Consider the following 18667-nt stretch of genomic DNA (forward strand, 5'->3'; position numbering starts at 1 on the left):
CTTGATTCAAATCCCATTTTGGCCATTGTACTTTGAGTTTGATCTCAGAAATGTCAAATTTTTCTAAGCCTCTTTTTCTTCATCCGTAACAAGGTACTGTTAATAGAACTTTATTCACAGATTTTTTTAAGGAGATAAAACGTGCATGAAGTTAGTAACAGTTATCTAAATAAAATTGAACTCTTACATAAAAAAATTGCTGGGCCCTTTCTGTGTCCTAAGTTACCTTCTAAGCACTGTCTTATCAGAAGTCAACAAAGCAAAACCCTCACCCATTTTGAGTTCACATTGTAGTGGGATTAGTAGTGGGAAGGTCAATGCCCTGGAAGTCGGGAGGTAAAAATTAACACATGGTTTCCACCCAGTGACTATCTTCTTCTAAGTCTTCATCTTCTCACTGATAGAATAAGCCCTGGCATCATTGCCTTTTGTTCTCTGGATGCACTTGGACTCTGCCTTGTGATTGGGGTCATGGCCACGGTTGATGGTGCGCCAGCGTCTCCTAACACCTAGGTTCACAGAGGTTGAATTCATAGACTTATAAGGAATGGAAGTTTTTAACTAATTTGAGCATCAGAGCTTTGATTTCTTATTCCAGCAGCCCAGAGTAACTTTACAGATAGCCATTCCTGTACCCTCCAGTTCTCTCTGGAATTCTGTGAGCTGAGTATCATTTATGTGTTCTGTGAATCAAGCTAGGCTTCCAAAGCAGGAAGATCAAAGGAGAAAGTGAGAAGGTATCTAAGTTTACCAATTATATACAACTGATGAAATTAAACAAAAACAGAGAGAAGGAAGGAGAAAGAGGGAAGGAAGGAAAGAGAAAAGGAAGGAAGGAGGGAGGGAGGGAAGGAAGGAAGAGAAAAGATAATGCAATAGGAAAGGAACTAAGAGGGAAAAGAGGAGAAGCTGGAAGAAAGGTTGAAACATTAGTGAGAGCCCCAGCAGGAAAGAGGCATGTGAGGAAGCGCTTCTTTAAAGATCTACTCATAAGAGGTAAATGAAATTAAGTACAACCAACTTAGATATCTGCTACAGTGAATTATATGCACCGTAGTGAAGACGTTTCACAACTCTTAGCCTGAAGAAGCAAGCAAAAGATTTCAAAGAAAATATTTTCTCTTTAAAAACAAACAAAAAAGAGGAAGGCAGGGACCAGAAGGAAATGACCTCTGGAGGAGTTAAATCTGTTTGATTCTAACCTTTCACTTTTTTTAAAAAACTATCTTCCTAGGTGCAGTCACTAGCTTTTCCTCAGTTCATTTCAGGAATTTGAAGGACTCTGACTTTCCCCTTCCCTCCAGACACAATGACATTGAGGTCCCTGGAGAACAGCAGCAGCGTGTCCTCCACCTTCCTGCTGAGTGGCATTCCTGGCCTGGAGCACATGCACGCCTGGATCTCCATCCCACTGTGCTTCATATACACAGTCTCCATCCTGGGCAACTGCAGCATCATCTTTATCATTAAAACAGAGCCCTCACTCCATGAGCCCATGTACCTCTTCCTGTCCATGCTGGCTCTGACTGACCTGGGTCTGTCTCTTTGCACCCTCCCTACAGTGCTAGGCATCTTTTGGGTTGGGGCACGAGACATTGGCCATGATGCCTGTTTTGCCCAGCTCTTTTTCATTCACTGCTTGTCCTTCCTGGAGTCCTCTGTACTGCTGTCTATGGCCTTTGACCGCTTTGTGGCCATTTGTCGCCCCCTGCACTATGCTTCCATTCTCACCAACTCAGTCATTGGCAGGATCGGCCTGGTTTCGTTGGGTCGCAGTGTAGCACTCATTGTTCCTTTACCTCTTATGCTCAAAAGATTCCCATATTGTGGCTCCCCAGTCCTCTCACATTCCTACTGCCTCCACCAGGAAGTGATGAAGTTGGCCTGTGCAGACATCAGAGCCAACAGCGTCTACGGCATGTTTGTCATCGTTTCCACAGTGGGTCTAGACTCACTGCTCATTCTCTTCTCCTATGTCCTGATCCTGCGCACTGTGCTGTCCATCGCATCCAGGGCCGAGAGGCTCAAAGCTCTTAACACCTGTGTTTCCCACATCTGTGCTGTGCTCCTTTTCTACACTCCCATGATCGGCCTGTCTGTCATCCACCGCTTTGGTAAGCAGGCACCTCATCTGGTCCAGGTGATTCTGGGCTTTGTGTATCTTCTCTTCCCTCCTCTGATGAATCCCATCGTCTACAGTGTGAAGACCAAACAGATCCGCGATCGTGTGACCCATGCCTTTTGTGCCTAGCTGGGTCTAATCTTGGAGGCACTGTTTTTATAAATGTACCCTTACTCTTCTAGTCTTTATAATATCTAATGTGCATGAAGTGGAAGAGATTGTTCTTTATTTACTGAACAAATAAGAAATCACAGCTGTCCTGGAATCCTCACTGTGGTAACAAGGAAATACGTGGTAATATGACGTGGTGGCTTGTATTTTCCAAAGAAGGCCACAGGTCTCTTCCAGAAATACCTCCATCAGGGGATGGAGTATGTTGTTTCTCCCCTTGTAACTGGGTCAGACTCAGCCGCTTAGTGGATTGGCTGTTGAGGTCGCGATGCTATAAGACTTCTGAGGCTGGGTCATAAGAGGTGATGTGTTACCCACTGGTGCTCACTCTCTTTCTCTCGCCCTCTTCTTCTGTCTCTCTTTCGATATGTATCTATAGCTCTCACTCAGTGCTTGCCTTTGAAACCTGGCCATCATACTGAGCAGAAGCTCAGACCACATGGAGAGGTCACATTAAGGTGTTTTAGCCAATAGACCCAACTGAGGCCTCAGACTTAGTTGGATCATTATCAACTACTAGTGAGTCAATACGGAGAAGGCAATGGCAAGCCACTCCAGTACTCTTGTCTGGAAAATCCCATGGATGGAGGAGCCTGGTGGGCTGCAGTCCGTGGGGTCACTAAGGGTAGGACACGACTGAGCGACTTCACTTTCACTTTTCACTTTCACACATTGGAGAAGGAAACGGCAACCCACTCCAGTGTTCTTGCCTGGAGATCCCAGGGACGGGGGAGCCTGGTGGGCTGCCGTCTATGGGGTCGCACAGAGTCGGACACGACTGAAGTGACTTAGCAGCAGCAGCAGCAGTGAGTCAATGAATCTTCAAATTATTCCAGAACCCAACCTTCCTGTCTTTCCCATTTGCACCTGGTAAAACAATCAATGTACTCTGAGCCCAGCCCAAATTGCAAATTTGTAAGCTAAATGAAGACGGAGAAGGCAATGGCAAGCCACTCCAGTACTCTTGCCTGGAAAATCCCATGGATGGAGGAGCCTGGTGGGCTGCAGTCCATGGGGTCGCTAGGCGTCGGACACGACTAAGCGACTTCACTTTCACTTTTCACTTGCACACATTGGAGAAGGAAATGGCAACCCACTCCAGTGTTCTTGCCTGGAGAATCCCAGGGACGCGGGAGCCTGGTGGGCTTCTGTCTATGGGGTCACACAGAGTCGGACACGACTGAAGTGACTTAGCAGCAGCAGCAGCAGCAAGCTAAATGAATTCTGCTTTTTTGTTTGTTTTTTTGTGTGTATGTATGTTTTTAAGATACTACCTTTTGGGATTCTTTGTTAGCCATATGTTAACTGTGTTCCATATGTTAACTGTGTTAAAGTCAAAAATGCTGATATAGAAGCAAAAAGAAAGGTATCTTCCTCCAACTAGGGAAAGAAGTGGCATGAAAGGTTTCCTTGAGTTGGCATAGAAGGCAGCCTTCAGGGATGTATTTTAGTTAGACAGTCTAACAGGAAAGTGATGGTCCAACCTGAGGGAACAGCATATGCTAACCTGACACAGAGGTGAGAGAGAGGACACTGTTTTCTGGAAAATACCTGAAGTTGTTTTTGTTGCATTGTTCTTCCCTAGCAAGTCAGAGAAGAGTAGAAGTGGGGGGTGGGTGGTGGTAAGTGGGCTGAGTTTGAGGCCTGACCCTATCGTTAAAAACCAATGAACTAAAAGGAGAGAATTCCTTACACCCTCCTATTTGTGCACTGCAACTCTACTACATTGCTCCAGATTTTTTTTTAATGGATCTTTTGAATAATACTTGTCGGAACAGTATTTGTAGTTTTGACTTGGAGATATTTGCAAGGAAAGCAGGCCCAGATAAAATATTACCAAGGGGAGTTTTGAACATCTAGAGGGAAGCATGAGGATGTTGTGTTCCTGCATAGTTTTAGTTCAGGGTCTAGAAAGAGAGTGACAGAGGGTCAAAGATGGAATTCTCTACTAGGACCTTTATGTGGAGCCTGTTCTCACTGGAAGTTAGTCTCATTCAAGGCTACCTATCACATTTGGCATTTAACATTTGATGTGTCATGTCCCACTGCCAACCAGTGCTACATCCAGCCTGGCATAAGAAAACTGTTTCTGCAATGACAGCTATGTGGGAACCTCGGATGATATCACTTGAAAGATCCAAGATTACTTATAGGCAGCAAATAGAATATGTCCTTGAGTATCATGGGTGTTTTATGGATTGAACCCATTGCTCTTGTGTTTCCTGCATTGTCAGGCAGGTTCTTTATCACTAGTTTCACTTGGGTAACCCCCACAAAACTTTAAAACAACCACAAAGCCACTGCAAATACTGAAGCATACATTACAACTCCACATCCGGAAACTATATGTATGCCATCTACAGGCAATTTCAGTCCTCCAGTGGGAGTCATGTTCTCTTATATCTTATAATGAATTAAAGAGTTATTGTGATATACTAATCAGTAGAGTAAACTTGGAGTCAGTTTTGAGAAAGTCTGCCTTCTAACTGTGAACTTAGGAATTTTTTTTAATTAAAATGGATCTAACAATGTCTATCCCACAAGGCTTTTTCATAGTTCAAATATAATATAATATATATATATATGAAAGTTTCAAAACAAGTCTTAGCATGTTTTTTAGCTTCAAATAAATTTTAGTTACTTTCATTCCTAAAACAAAGCCTAAAGACACAGAATAATCATACCATGGAGAAGGTGTGATGAGTCAAAGAAGAACCCCTGAAACAGCCCTGAGGTGAAGGAGAACCACTTCCTTCCAAAAAAAATGAAAAATTTTCCAAGGGGAATGTCCTAGCTGATTCTTAAAGAACAAGCAGAATGTATATAGACAAAACTCTGTGCTATACTGTGCTATGCTTAGTCATTCAGTCAAACTCTTCACGATCCCATGGTCTGTACCCAACCAGGCTCTTCTATACATGGGATTTGCCAGGCAAGAATATTGGAGTGGGTTTCCATTTCCTTTTCCAGTGGATCTTCCCGACTGGGGAATCAAACTGGCGTCTCCTGCATTGCAGGCAGATTCTACCAGCTGAGCTACCAGGAAAGCCCAAACTGTGTGAGTGAAGGAATATTCCCTCAGTCCACAAATATTTGTTGAGTGTGTGTGTGTGTGTGTGTGTGTTTTTCTAGGCAGAGTCTGCATTCCAGAAACACAGTGGTCAAAAGATTAAAGAAAAACTTGGTTATTGGTTTTTTTTTTTCATTTATTTTTAATTGAAGGATAATTGCTTTACAGCATTGCATTGGTTTCTGAAAAAAACATCATCGTGGATCAGTCACAGGTCTACCTATGTCCCCTCCCTCTTGACTATCCCTCCCACCTCCCTCCCCATCCCTCCCCTGTAGCTTGTTACAGAGCTGAGAGACAAAGACAATGGAAAAAGCATTGAGTAACCATTGCAGACAGCACCAAGTGCTCTGAAGGAAACTAAATGGGGGGGGGGGGGCGTTTCAATAAAATTCTAAATTATGTGAGATATGAAATGATTGAAAAGAAAAGCATTCCAAAAATGCAGAATAAATGTCAATGGTCTGAGGTGGGAAAAAACCAACGACAAAGAAAAAATCCCCCAAAACTGAAAGGTTGTAGGAAAAACAAAAAGACCAGTTCCAGTATGGCTAGAGCTAAGTGAGTAATCACTAACCATTGGAAAATTAGAAAGCAATATTGATATTGAATACAGGATACAGGAATGCTAGGCAAAGCTGAGGTTTTAAGGTCACTGTCAGAAAAGATTCCTTGATTTAGGTGACTGTGAAAGTTTAAAATGCTCTGAGGGACCTAGGATGAGGTCCTTTGTATCTAATATTGTAATTGTTAAACTTTGCAATGTATGTAACCCAGAAATTATGCGAAAAGGGAAGAAATGAACTGCACCTTCCTGTGAGCATTCTGAGGCTCAGACTCCTCTGAAGAAATATAAAAGTACCAAAATCTGGTTCATTCATACTACTTATAAATATTCCATCACTATTTGTCAAATTAAATGCTCTATTCATAATATATTCTTGACTTTATAATAAATTCCATACTGCACAGCTTTTCATTTTCCCCCCAGTCTTCCATTAAATAATAAATGCTGTGTCACTGAATACACTGTATGTGCTTAGTTGTTCAGCCATGTCCAACTCTTTGTGATGCCATAGACACTACCCTGCTAGGCTCCTCTGTCCATGGGATTTTTCAGACAAGAATACTGGAGTGGATTGCCATTTTCTACTCCAGTGGATCTTCCTGACTCAGGGATTGAACTTGCGTCTCCTGTGTCTCCTGCATTGCAGGTGAATTCTTTTACCTGTTGAGCCATCGGGGAAAGTCCTGACTATATTGTTCAGTTCAGTTCAGTTCAGTCCCTCAGTCGTGTCCGACTCTCCACGACCCCATGAATCACAGCACGCCAGGCCTCCCTGTCCATCACCAACTCCCGGAGTTCACTCAAACTCATGTCCACGGAGTCGGTGATGCCATCCAGCCATCTCATTCTCTGTCGTCCCCTTCTCCTCCCGCCCCCAACCTTTCACAGCATCAGAGTCTTTTCCAGGGAGTCAACTCGTCGCATGAGGTGGCCAAAGTATTGCAATTTCAGCATTAGCATCAGCCCTTCCAATGAACACCCAGGATTGATCTCCTTTAGAATGCACTGGTTGGATCTCCTTACAGTATAAGGGACTCTCAAGAGTCTTCTCCAACACCACAGTTCAAAAGCATCAATTCTTCGGCGATCACCTTTCTTCACAGTCCAACTCTCACATCCATGCATGACCACGGGAAAAACCATAGCTTTGACTAGACGGACGTTGGTTGGCAAAGTAATGTCTCTGCTTTTTAATATGCTATCTAGGTTGGTCATAACTTTCCTTCCAAGGAGTAAGCGTCTTTTAATTTCATGGCTGCAATCAGCATCTGCAGTGATTTTGGAGCCCCCCAAAAAATAAAGTCTGACACTGTTTCCACTGTTTTTCCATCTATTTCCCATGAAGTGATGGGACCAGATGCCATGATCTCTGTTTTCTGAATGTTGAGCTTCAAGCCAACCTTTTCACTCTCCTCTTTCACTTTCATCAAGAGGCTTTTTAGGTCCTCTTCACTTTCTGCCATAAGGGTAGTGTCATCTGCATATCTGAGGTTGTTGATATTTCCCCTGGCAATCTTGATTCCAGCTTGTGCTTCTTCCAGCCCAGCGTTCCTCATGATGTACTCTGCATATAAGTTAAATAAGCAAGGTGACAATATACAGCCTTGACGCACTCCTTTTCCTATTTGGAACCAGTCTGTTGTTCCATGTACAGTTCTGACTGTTGCTTCCTGACCTGCATACAGGTTTCTCAAGAAGCAGGTCAGATGGTCTGGTATTCCCTTCTGAGGAGGCCTTACAAATAGCTGTGAAAAGAAGGGAAGCGAAAAGCAAAGGAGAAAAGGAAAGATATAAGCATCTAAATGCAGAGTTCCAAAGAATAGCAAGGAGAGATAAGAAATCCTTCCTCGGTGATCAATGCAAAGAAATAGAGGAAAACAACAGAATAGGAAAAACAAGAGACCACTTCAAGAAAATTAGAGATTCCAAGGGAACATTACATGCAAAGATGGGCTCGATAAAGGACAGAAATGGTATGGACCTAACAGAAGCAGAAGATATTAAGAAGAGGTGGTCTTTTGTACAGTACAAAAAAGATCTTCATAACCAGGATAGTCACGATAACGTGATCACTGATTGACCTAGAGCAAGACATCTTGGAATGTGAAGTCAAGTGGGCCTTAGAAAGCATCACTACGAACAAAGCTAGTGGAGGAGATGGAATTCCAGTTGAGCTATTTCAAATCTTGAAAGATGATGCTGTGAAAGGGCTGCACTCAATATGCCAGCAAATTTGGAAAACTCAGCAGTGGCCACAGGACTGGAAGAGGTCAGTCTTCATTCCAATCCAAAGAAAGGGAATGCCAAAGAATGCTCAAACTACCGCACAATTGCACTTATCTCACACACTAGTAAAGTCATGCTCAAAATTCTCCAAGCCAGGCTTCAGTAATATTTGAACCGTGAACTCCCAGATGTTCAAGCAGGTTTTAGAAAAGGCAGAGGCACCAGAGATCAAATTGCCAACATCCGCTGGATCATGGAGAAAGCAAGAGAGTTCCAGAATATATTGTAGATGCCAATAAATACTGGTCCACAGTTTATTACCTAAATATTCAGTTTTTGTCTCTTGTTGTTGGTCAGTCGCTAAATTGTGTCCGACTCTTTGCAACCCCACAGACTGCAGCACGCCAGGCCTCCCTGTCCCTCACTATCTCCTGGAGTTTGCCTAAGTTCATGTCCATTGAATTGGTGATGCCATCCAACCATCTCATCCTCATCTTATCTCCTACATATGTTAGATAGCTTCCCCAAGACCTTCTCTCGGATTTGTTGAGTCTTTACACAATACACAATGGGGTTCATTAGGGGTGGCAACAACAAGAATGTGTCTGCAATAAGGATTATAGCAAAGGGACTTTTGTGCTTGACAAAGCGGTGCATGGCAGCCAGTGTAATGATGGGCACATAGAAAATGAGTACAGCACAGAAGTGGGAGACACAGGTGTTAAGGGTCTTAAGCCCCTCTGCCAGAGATGCAATGCTGAGTGCTGTCTTCAGGATCAGTGTATAAGAAAGAACAATGAAAGCCAAGTCCAGCATAGTACAGAGAGCAACAAAGAAACCATAGATAGCATTGATCTTGTGATCAGAGCAGGCCAGCTTCATGGTATCCTGATGAAGACAGTATGAGTGAGAAAGGACATTCTTCTGACAATATATCAATCTCCTTAGCGTGAAAGGAAATGGAAGCACTAAGAGAAGGCTCCTGGTGGCTAAAATCAGTCCCATTTTAGCAACTCTGTTGCTAGTGAGGAGAGAATTATGTCTCAGAGGATTGTGAATGGCAAGAAAGCGATCCAAAGACATAACCAGCAGTACTGAGGACTCCATGACTGTGAATCCATGGATGAAAAATTCTTGAGCAAAGCAGGCATTGGGTGAAATTTCCATGGCATTGAACAAGAAGATTCTCAGCATGGTAGGGAGAGAGGAGAAGGACAGGCCCAGGTCAGAGATAGCCAGCATGGCTAGGAAATAATACATGGGTTCGTGAAGTGAGGGCTCTGTCTTTATGATAAAGAGAATGGTACTGTTGCCCGTGACGGCAACCAGATATAGACGGCAAATGGGAATGGAGATCCACGCGTGGGCATGTTCCAATCCCGGAATTCCAATCAGAAGGAAAAGCTGGACCTCAGAGTTATTGAGAACAGCCATGAGAAGTGGGAATATGAATTCTTTAGCCAGACCTGAAATCACATAAACAAAAAGTAGTAACACTTTTGGATAAAACTCAGTGCTGGACAGGAGTGGGGAGGAGCAGAGGGAGACGAGCAGTTTTTCTTACACTACACACAGAAGCATATATTTGACATAATATTAATAAAAAGGAACTGCCAACATTTATCAAAAAGCCTTTAACATGTTCATGTCTTCTAATGTAGGAATTTTACTTGCAGTAATTTATTCTAAGGTGGTGGTTCTCCAACATTTCTAGCCAAATATGAAACTCATGTCAAAGCAGAGCTGCTTTGATTGAGTTACTGACAGATACTCAGAATCTTTTCTACAGCTTTTCGACATGATCTTCAGTAGTTCTCCTACAAAGAGATCCCTGTAGATATCTACACTATGATGAATATCAAATAATTTAATATCAAGTAAATTTATAAACTAATTTAATTCTTAAGTTTATGATCTTGGTATTTATTACTCCATTTTATACATGAGCATAAACACCACTCTAGGCTCAAAAACTCATGAACAAGTATCTGTAATATATTAATATTGATGATATAGTGGTTTTCAAATGAAAAACTAGGAGAAATGGAACATGGATACACCCTTGGGAGTTATGTATCTGTAATGCCTTCATTTTCCTACACAAAATCTGATAGTTTCTAGCTCAAACACTTCAAGTTATTATTTTATTATTTCAAGAGAAAATGTTGAAGCCATACGTTAGTGTCATATTCATCGTTTCTCTTGATCAATTCTCTTATATTTTTATCTCTATGACTGAATTAGTCAAAGAAATTCAAAATGAAAAATGTCCCAATCATTCCATTTACCTTTGTAAGGTAAAAAATTTAAGTCCACCTATGCATTAAACTAAATTTTGATTTTATTGTTAAAGTCTCTTACATGAGTCTGAACAAACTGGGAGACATTGAATGACAGGGGAGCCTGACTGCAAAGAATCGGACACAACTTATCAACTGAACAATGTCAGTAAAGAGTTCACAGTTTATGTTTTCAAAGGGAAAATATACAGTCTTGCAGCTTATGAAATTTTTGAGCGTTAAGATATCTCAGTGTTGGTGGCTTGGTCCGGCCACGGCGCGAGAGCCATGGCGGCCTCTGAGGCGGTGGCGGCAGATCCCGCGGCTCTCGCCTGGGGCGCCCCGGCCGTCCTGGTGGCCGCGAGGGGAGCCGCCGCCGCCGCCGCCGCCTCGGGCCCGTGGGTGCCCCCCGGGCGGCTGAGAGGCAGCCGGCCGCGACCGCCGCCGGCGAGGCAGCAGCCCGCGGGCTCGGCGCCGCCGGCCCAGGAGCTCATCCAGCCGTCGGTGAGCGAGCTGTCCCGGGCCGTGCGGACCAACATCCTGTGCAAGATGCTCGGCAGCAGCAAGATCTTGCCCAACAGCCCCGCGCTCAACATGCACCTGGTCAAGAGCCACCGCCTGCAGGATGGCATAGTAAATCCAACAGTAAGAAAAGATTTGAAAACTGTACCGAAATTCTACTGTTGTCCCATTGAAGGATGTCCTAGAGGCCCTGAACAGACCATTTCCTCAGTTTTCTCTTGTAAAACAGCACTTTATGAAAATGCATGCTGAAAAGAAGCATAAATGTAGTAAGTGCAGCAATTCGTATGGGACCGAGTGGGACTTGAAAAGGCATGCAGAGGATTGTGGCAAGACCTTCCAGGGCACATGTGGCTGTCCCTATGCCAGCAGGACTGCGTTACAGTCCCGCATCTACCGAACTGGCCATGAGATCCCTGCAGAACACAGGGATCCACCTAGTAAGAAAAGGAAAATGGAAAACTGCCTGCACAATCAGAAGCTGTCCAGTAAGACCGTTGAATCTCTGAGCAACCAACCAATTCCCGTGACCAGACGCTCCAGAACTAGAAACTTCAGAAATAAAGCTGGTGGCTTCCTTTGAAGACTCTTGCAGCTCTAATGCCAAACAACAGACTCTTCCAGCAGCTCCAAGGTACCCTCGGAAGTTGCTTTTACCAAAGCCCAAAGTGGCTTTGGTCAAACTCCCTGTCATGCAGTTTTCTCCCGTGCCTGTCTTCGTGCCTGCAGCTGACTCCTCGGCCCAGCCTGTGGTGTTGGGTGTCGACCATCAGGGCTCTACGCACGGGCCGTGCACTTACTGCCCTTGTCCATCGGAACCCTGATCCTCGGCCTGGATTCGGAGGCCTGCTCTCTCAAGGAGAGCCTCCCTCTTTCAAAAGTTGTCAATCCTGTTGCTGTTGAGCCGATTAGCACAGGTATTCAAGTGAACTTGGGTAAAAGTCCATTTAGCCCATTACAAGAACTCGGGAACACATGTCAGAAGAACAGCATTTCTTCCATCAATGTACAGACAGACCTGTCCCACACCACACCACAGTTCATGCCATCTGCACAGTGGGCCAGCCCTGACTCTTCTGTGTCGTCCTGTCGCAAACTGATTTGACATTTGGTTCCCAGGTTTCCCTTCCCATTAGTGTTCAAACTCAGACTTTTTTGCCCGGTTCTAAGGTAACCTCATCCATCGCTGCTCAGACTGATGCATTTATAGATGCCAGTTTCCAGCCAGGTGGGATCTCCAGAGAAACTCAGACCAGCGGAATGCAGAGTCCAGCAGATGACCGAGTACAGATGGACCAAGCTGTAATGTGTGGAGACATTTTTGAGAGTGTCCATTCATCATACGGTGCGTCTACAGACAATATTATAAGCAGCAGCTTAGTAGCAGAGACTGTAACTCATGACTTGTTACCTCAGAACCACCCTAAAACATTAACTCAAGATATTGAGAAATCCACACCAATTATAAACTTCAGTGCACCAATTAGTATGCTTTCATCACAGAACATGACAGATAATCAGACCCAAACCATGGATTTATTAAGTGATCTAGAAAACATCTTGTCAAGTAACCTACCTGGTCAAACCCTGGACAATCGTAGTCTTTTGTCTGACACGAATACTGGACCTGACACCCAGCTCCCATCTGGCCCAATCCAGAATCCTGCAATTGATTTTGATATTGAAGAATTCTTTTCAGCCTCAAATATACAGACACAAACCGAGGAGAGTGAGCTTAGCACCATGACCACTGAGCCAGTCTTGGAGTCGCTGGACATAGAAACCCAAACTGACTTCTTCCTTGCAGACCATTCTGCCCAGGCCTACAGTTGTAGGGGAAATTCTAGCTTCTTAGGCCTTGAGATGTTTGACACACAGACACAGACAGATCTGAACTTCTTTTTAGACAGTAGCCCTCGTCTGCCACTGGGAAGTATCCTGAAACACTCAAGCTTTTCCATGAGTACTGATTCATCTGACACAGAGACCCAGACTGACAGAATCTCCACTGCTAAAAACCTGCCTGCCCTGGAAAGCAAAGTTCAGTTGAACAGTGCTGAAACACAGACCATGAACTCTGGCTTCGAAACTTTGGGGAGCTTATTCTTCACCAGCAATGAAACTCAGACAGCAATGGATGACTTTCTTCTGGCCGACCTGGCCTGGAACACGATGGAATCTCAGTTCAGCTCTGTTGAAACCCAAACGTGTGCAGAACTACACCCAGTCTCCAACTTCTGAAAGCGGAGTCCACATGGGGGATGGATTCACAGTTCCCTTCTGGATTTAGGAGATGAAGAACAGGGACAACAGTATTAACTCTATTGAATGTAGTTGACGATACAGTTACTTCAATTCTTTGAGGTTCTTTGCCTTTTTGTACTTGTAAACATGAAATCTGTGTAAAACTTTGTGAGTGTATTATAAAGTGTAAGATGTTGATCTGAACATGATTGTTTTCTGTTGTTGACATTTGCCCTTTCAGTGTAGTCTTCCCTTCTTTAAAAAAAAATGTGTTTCACACCTTTAAAACCCATCTTGCCATTTAGCTGAAGCCAAGCTCACCAGGACTTAGGGTACAAACTTCAGATCTTCAAAACATTTTCGTCAAAGCATGACTGACTTAAATTGCACCTAAAATACTCTTGCCAGTGCTTGTTAAGAAATTCCTGTTCCCTGATAACATGTAAAGAAGTCTGACGCTGCACCATCAGATTTAAACACCAACAGCTTCACCTGCTCTGACATCTTACTCTTCCCCGATTTGAAGACACAAAGGAAAACTACTGTTGTCTTTAGCTCCTGAGACAATTTGCATATAGTCAATGCCATCCCTCTATGTGAACTGTTACTGGTATGAACATAAGTGTATAGTACTTTGCTCACAAGACACGTTGCTGTGCAATTATTGCTTAAAGTAGTAGCGGCAAGCACCTAGTGTAAATAGTGATCCTTTCAGTCTAAGTGACAGTAAGTTACCCCAACTGTAGAAACGCTGGGAATCACACCTGTTAGCTCATCCTGGAGTGTGTCCTACAAGCCATCCCTCCTGCACCCTACCGAAGTCCAGGGTGGTGCTCCAGAGCTGCTCCTCAAGGTGCACCCCACTGGTCGAGTCTGAGTTTTGTCACTCTAAATGTTAAAAAACAAAATAGTAACATAAGGAAAAAAGGATATTCCCTGTTACATTTCAATACTTTTCATAAGCTTGCTAGGGCAAGAGTGCAATGAACAACTATAGTAAAGTGAATCTTCTTTTCATCCACCTCTCATTTTTTTCCTTGAATGAGGAAACACATTGATCTAGCAAGAATAGTGTTTGTGCTTTGAGGATAGAAATTCTAGAATAGATCCATCTAAAATATGGCATTCTGCATTATGTTGCTTTGTTTGTTTAGAGAGAGTAATACTGAATGGTCTTCAAAGAAAATGAGGTGAAGATCCAACACTTCAAGAACATAATATGTTTTGAGATGGTACACTTGTAGGGTTTTACAGGTACACTTGTAGGGTTTTTTGTATTTAGAAGATCCTGAGTTCTTGATTGTTGGCCAACTTTCAGGCAAGTAAAAATCAATGCAGTCTGTATATTTTTCTAAGTTTACCCAAAAAAATGCTCTATTCCTTATGTGGCACATTCTTTATGCTGCTGAAGACTAAACCCTCAAAATACAACCTCAGGAGGGAACTAATAATTCATTAGAGAAAATTATTAGTGTTGCTACTAATGCCTATCCCATAGAAGAATTGGTGGTAATAGATAAATAGTATGTCCTGGGCAGATGAACTCAACCTGGTAGATAAAAGTTTGCTTGGGTCATAGTTGCCTATGAATATGGGTTTCAAAACAAACATAAAGCCTTAACTTAGTATTTCATTATGTTTTAGAATCATCACTGCCTTAACGTCTCAGACATCTGTTTCAGTTCTCCTAGTAAGGAGAAGTGCATGTTTGTTTTGGCTTTTTGTAAATATATATGCAGTGGCCTATGGCTTTAAAACAATAAAATTGTGTTTCTGTGACAATGTTTGTTAATCCAGCCAACTGAATTATTTACAGAAAATTGAGCATGTAATAGTTCATGTACCAGTAAGAACTGTCCCCCACCCTGAACTTTAGTTCCCTGAATTGTTCTAAGATTATTTGTAAAAGCTGAAAACTCAGTAATTAAAGAGAAGTGAGAATTCTAAAAAAAAAGATATCTCAGTGTTGGATAATTGATATAAATTACCAGAGAAATATACTAACCATCATAAATCCCATTTGTATTTGGTAAGCATTATGAATACATGCATATGTAAATGAAACTTATTGAAGTAATAATTTCAATTGCAAAAAAATAATGGCAAAACACAAAAATAAAGGGAGAGACAAAGGAAGTCAAGAGTTCATGTGAGGCATTAACCTCATTAGAGAATTTATTTTAAAGTTCAAGTTGCAACAGGTGAAAAATCATCAGTCTCCAAGGAAAAATATAGGGGATATTGGAAATCATTTGGCTAAATTAAAGATTGATTGTGAATTGATATTTTATTTTGTAATTCTTTCGAGGATAACCAAGAAAATGTAATAAATAGCCAGCAGCCCTTGGCTCATATTATATATCAACATTTTGGGGTATTTTCTATGCAGTTCTGTTTAATCAGCTTATAAATGAGCCTCACCTGCTGACTTGGAGCCCCTAAGCAATTGGACAGATCTTTTTTATCTCCCACCATGGCAGCAAGCCTCCTACCAAGTCCAAAGAAAGTGCATTTTGGAGATGGTAGTAGATTTTCAAATGCTGTAACCTCATTCTGTATGTAATCTGTCAAACTTTGCCTATTTAGCAAATCTTATTCTGATCCTTCCAACCCAGGAAGAAGTCCTCATTTCCCAAAAGCACATAACCCTTTCCTTTTTTTGCTTTTTTGGCTAAGGGGTATTGCTTTTGGTCTTCCAGGGAATAGTTCTGCTGTGCAGTTTTTACTACAGTCTCTTCTATGCTTTTATAATGTGCTATTTTCATGTATACCTACCCAACCAAACCCCGATCATATACACGGACTGCCAAATACTGTAAAGTAGAGATGGGATTTTATTTGTCTTCATATAGCTGCCATCAACATAGTTTCTAGAATATTGAAGTTTCTTGGGAGGCATGCACAGAGTGAATGTGAGTGGAACAAATATAAGACATAGAATCATTTTTTAGTGCCATCTCCCTTTCTTTTGTAGTGAAAACAAGGGATATTTATGCTCAGTCCATTCACGTACATTTTCAGTGGTAAAATTCTTACACACTATGCTTTTGAATATAGAGTCTGAACTTCAGGAAAAACAGCTCAACAGAAATATTGGTCATCAATTCAGAATATTGAACTATTAGTTGATATCTCCGGTCATTGGAGTAGCTGAGATCCCCTAGGAAACTGTGCAAAATACAAAATTGAAATCCCAGATTGAACCCTGAAGAGCAGCAGGATTGTTCAGAGCATCTTGCTCAAGAATATCCGGACATCAGGAAGAAAAATTAAGAGGGTGGGATATAGTATATTCCCATGAAATATTTCAAGGAGATGGTCATCAGTTCAAACATTGCCTAGATTTCTTAGAATTTCCATTCTTTAAGGTAAGAAATAATCCCTCAAGTCTGATACAGAAACATCTGGGTATATGTCTCATCTTTGCAGATCACCAGCTGTGTGAACTTGGGTAAGTTTCTGACGTTTAATCTTCTGTTAAATATTGTAAATAATAATATCTATCTAACATAGTTATCTTAGAAATTCTGATATAGTTTTTGCATACTGAATATATTAGTAAGTATCAGCTACTATTAAATATTTCAACAAAAATTTCCTAACCATTTCTTCTTCACACCAAGTCCTACACTGGCCAAAGAAGATTTTTTTTTTTAAGTTGACATTAAGGCTTGTTATTACTTTATATTATCCAATAAATGGGATCCTGCTAATATCATATTTAATAAAATTATTTTTAACTTTCAGACCACACAACCCCATCCATACTTTACACACACACACACACACACACACACACACACACACTCCCTCTCTCTCTCAAGCTATTTCTTCCTCCCCATAGTCATTTCTTCAGATATGAAGTGTTTCACAAAGCCTTAGCTTTGAGTTTTCAAATGGAGTTTTAACTACTAGCACATACCAATACTGGATGCATGCTCAGTATATCCGTGAATGACAAGAGCAAGAAATTTCAACTTTAACATTTAATTTATCTAGATGCACCTACTTCTATTTCCCTCTGGGATGCAGCCCCTTGGGTGGAATAAAAGAGTAGCCAGCTCTCTGTAATCTCCCAGGAAACTTAAGTAGAAAGAGTTTGACATAGTACATTTACCCTTTGGTACCCAGGAACCCCAATAGGAGCTAGAGACCAATTGAGGCAAAACACAATTAGAAAACTACTCAAGTTAAAAGTATGCTGGAATCATATTGATGAAGGATGCTTAATATGTGTCAGTCACAGAGACTCAGCAATATAGGCAAAAGAATAGGCTATTTGTTATCAAAATATTTGAGTTCTAATTTGAGATCATACCACCTACCTTTTACTTCAGTTTAATCATCCACAAAATGGAAATAATAATACACAAATATCAAATGTTTAACAAGGCACTTCATAAACTGTAAGATAGTTTATCAGTGATTTCACTAATTTGACCCAATTTTGGCAAATGTGATTAGACGAGCCTTGAAATAGACATGTTCTGCCACTTCCTGTTAGATTTATAACCAAGTATTCCCAAATTATATGTACTCCAGCTAATGTAAAATAGTAAAAGATAGAAATAGATTAAACAGAAAAGAATGACATATATTAAAAGGGATGAATATGTGAGTAAACAAAATATTTCTTATCTTTTTTCATTTTCTAGGAAAGATGATTCACTTTTTAAGGTAAAAATATATATACTACATTGAGAGATTTGTAACAAAGGTAGAAATATGTACTCAGCAATAATTGCATAGAGGTCAAAATGAGATAAACAGATGTATACTGTTAAAAGTTTCTTAAATTACCTATGGGGTAGTATAACATTTTATTTTTCAAATTTATGTTTTAATTGGTGAAAAGTTGCTTTTCAATGTTGTGTTGGTTTCTGCTGTGCAACAATGCAAATCAGCCATAATTATACATATACTCCCTCTCTATAGAGCCTCTCTCCCTTCCCCCAGTTCACCATTTTAAGTCATCACAGAGCTCCAGGCTGGAGGCCACCTTGTGTTATAGAGCAACTTCTCACTGGGTATCTCTTTTACATATAGCAGTGTGTATATGTCAGTGCTACTTCCTCCATTTGTCCCATTCACTTCTTCCCCTACTGTATCCACAAGCCCATTTTCTACATGTGAGTCTCCATTTCTTCCCTGTAAATAGGTTCATCAATATCATTTTTCTCGATTCCATATATATGCATTAATATATGATATTTGCTTTTCTTTTTCTGACTTGCTTTACTCTGTACAACAAATTCTAGGTTCATCCACCTCACTAGAACTAACTCAAACTTGTTCTTTTTACAGGTGAGTAGATTTTATTTTGGGGGGCTCCAAAATCACTGCAAATGCTGATTGCAGCCATGAAATTAAAAGACGCTTACTCCTTGGAAGGAAAGTTATGACCAACCTTGAGAGTATACTAAAAAGCAGAGACATTACTTTGCCAACAAAGGTCTGTCTAGTCG

At 41.5% G+C, this 18667-nt stretch overlaps 2 protein-coding genes and 1 pseudogene across 2 annotated transcripts; 2 read left to right on the top strand and 1 right to left on the bottom strand.

Moving 5' to 3' along the window:
• The first annotated feature begins 1309 nt into the window (after positions 1-1309).
• LOC148775609 (olfactory receptor 51G2) lies at positions 1310-2251 on the top strand. The gene has a single exon (XM_088843483.1). The coding sequence runs from the start codon at positions 1310-1312 to the stop codon at positions 2249-2251; it is 942 nt and encodes a 313-aa protein (XP_088699609.1).
• A 6401-nt stretch (positions 2252-8652) lies between these two features.
• LOC129559815 (olfactory receptor 51A7) lies at positions 8653-9591 on the bottom strand. Its single transcript, XM_055431570.2, has one exon. It carries the CDS (start codon positions 9589-9591, stop codon positions 8653-8655), a length of 939 nt encoding a protein of 312 aa, XP_055287545.2.
• Positions 9592-10724: 1133 nt separating this feature from the next.
• LOC129559814 (ATM interactor pseudogene) lies at positions 10725-13390 on the top strand (annotated as a pseudogene).
• The last annotated feature ends 5277 nt before the right edge of the window (positions 13391-18667 follow it).

The sequence above is a fragment of the Moschus berezovskii genome, chromosome 14 (assembly GCF_049115385.1).
Source record: "Moschus berezovskii isolate FMDL1 chromosome 14, NW_MosBer_1.0, whole genome shotgun sequence".
Classification (NCBI taxonomy): domain Eukaryota; kingdom Metazoa; phylum Chordata; class Mammalia; order Artiodactyla; family Moschidae; genus Moschus; species Moschus berezovskii.

Excerpts from the sequence above, each read along its gene's own strand:
- LOC148775609 (XM_088843483.1), top strand. The coding sequence starts at position 1,310 with ATGACATTGAGGTCCCTGGAGAACAGCAGCAGCGTGTCCTCCACCTTC.
- LOC129559815 (XM_055431570.2), bottom strand. The coding sequence starts at position 9,591 with ATGGCTGTTCTCAATAACTCTGAGGTCCAGCTTTTCCTTCTGATTGGA.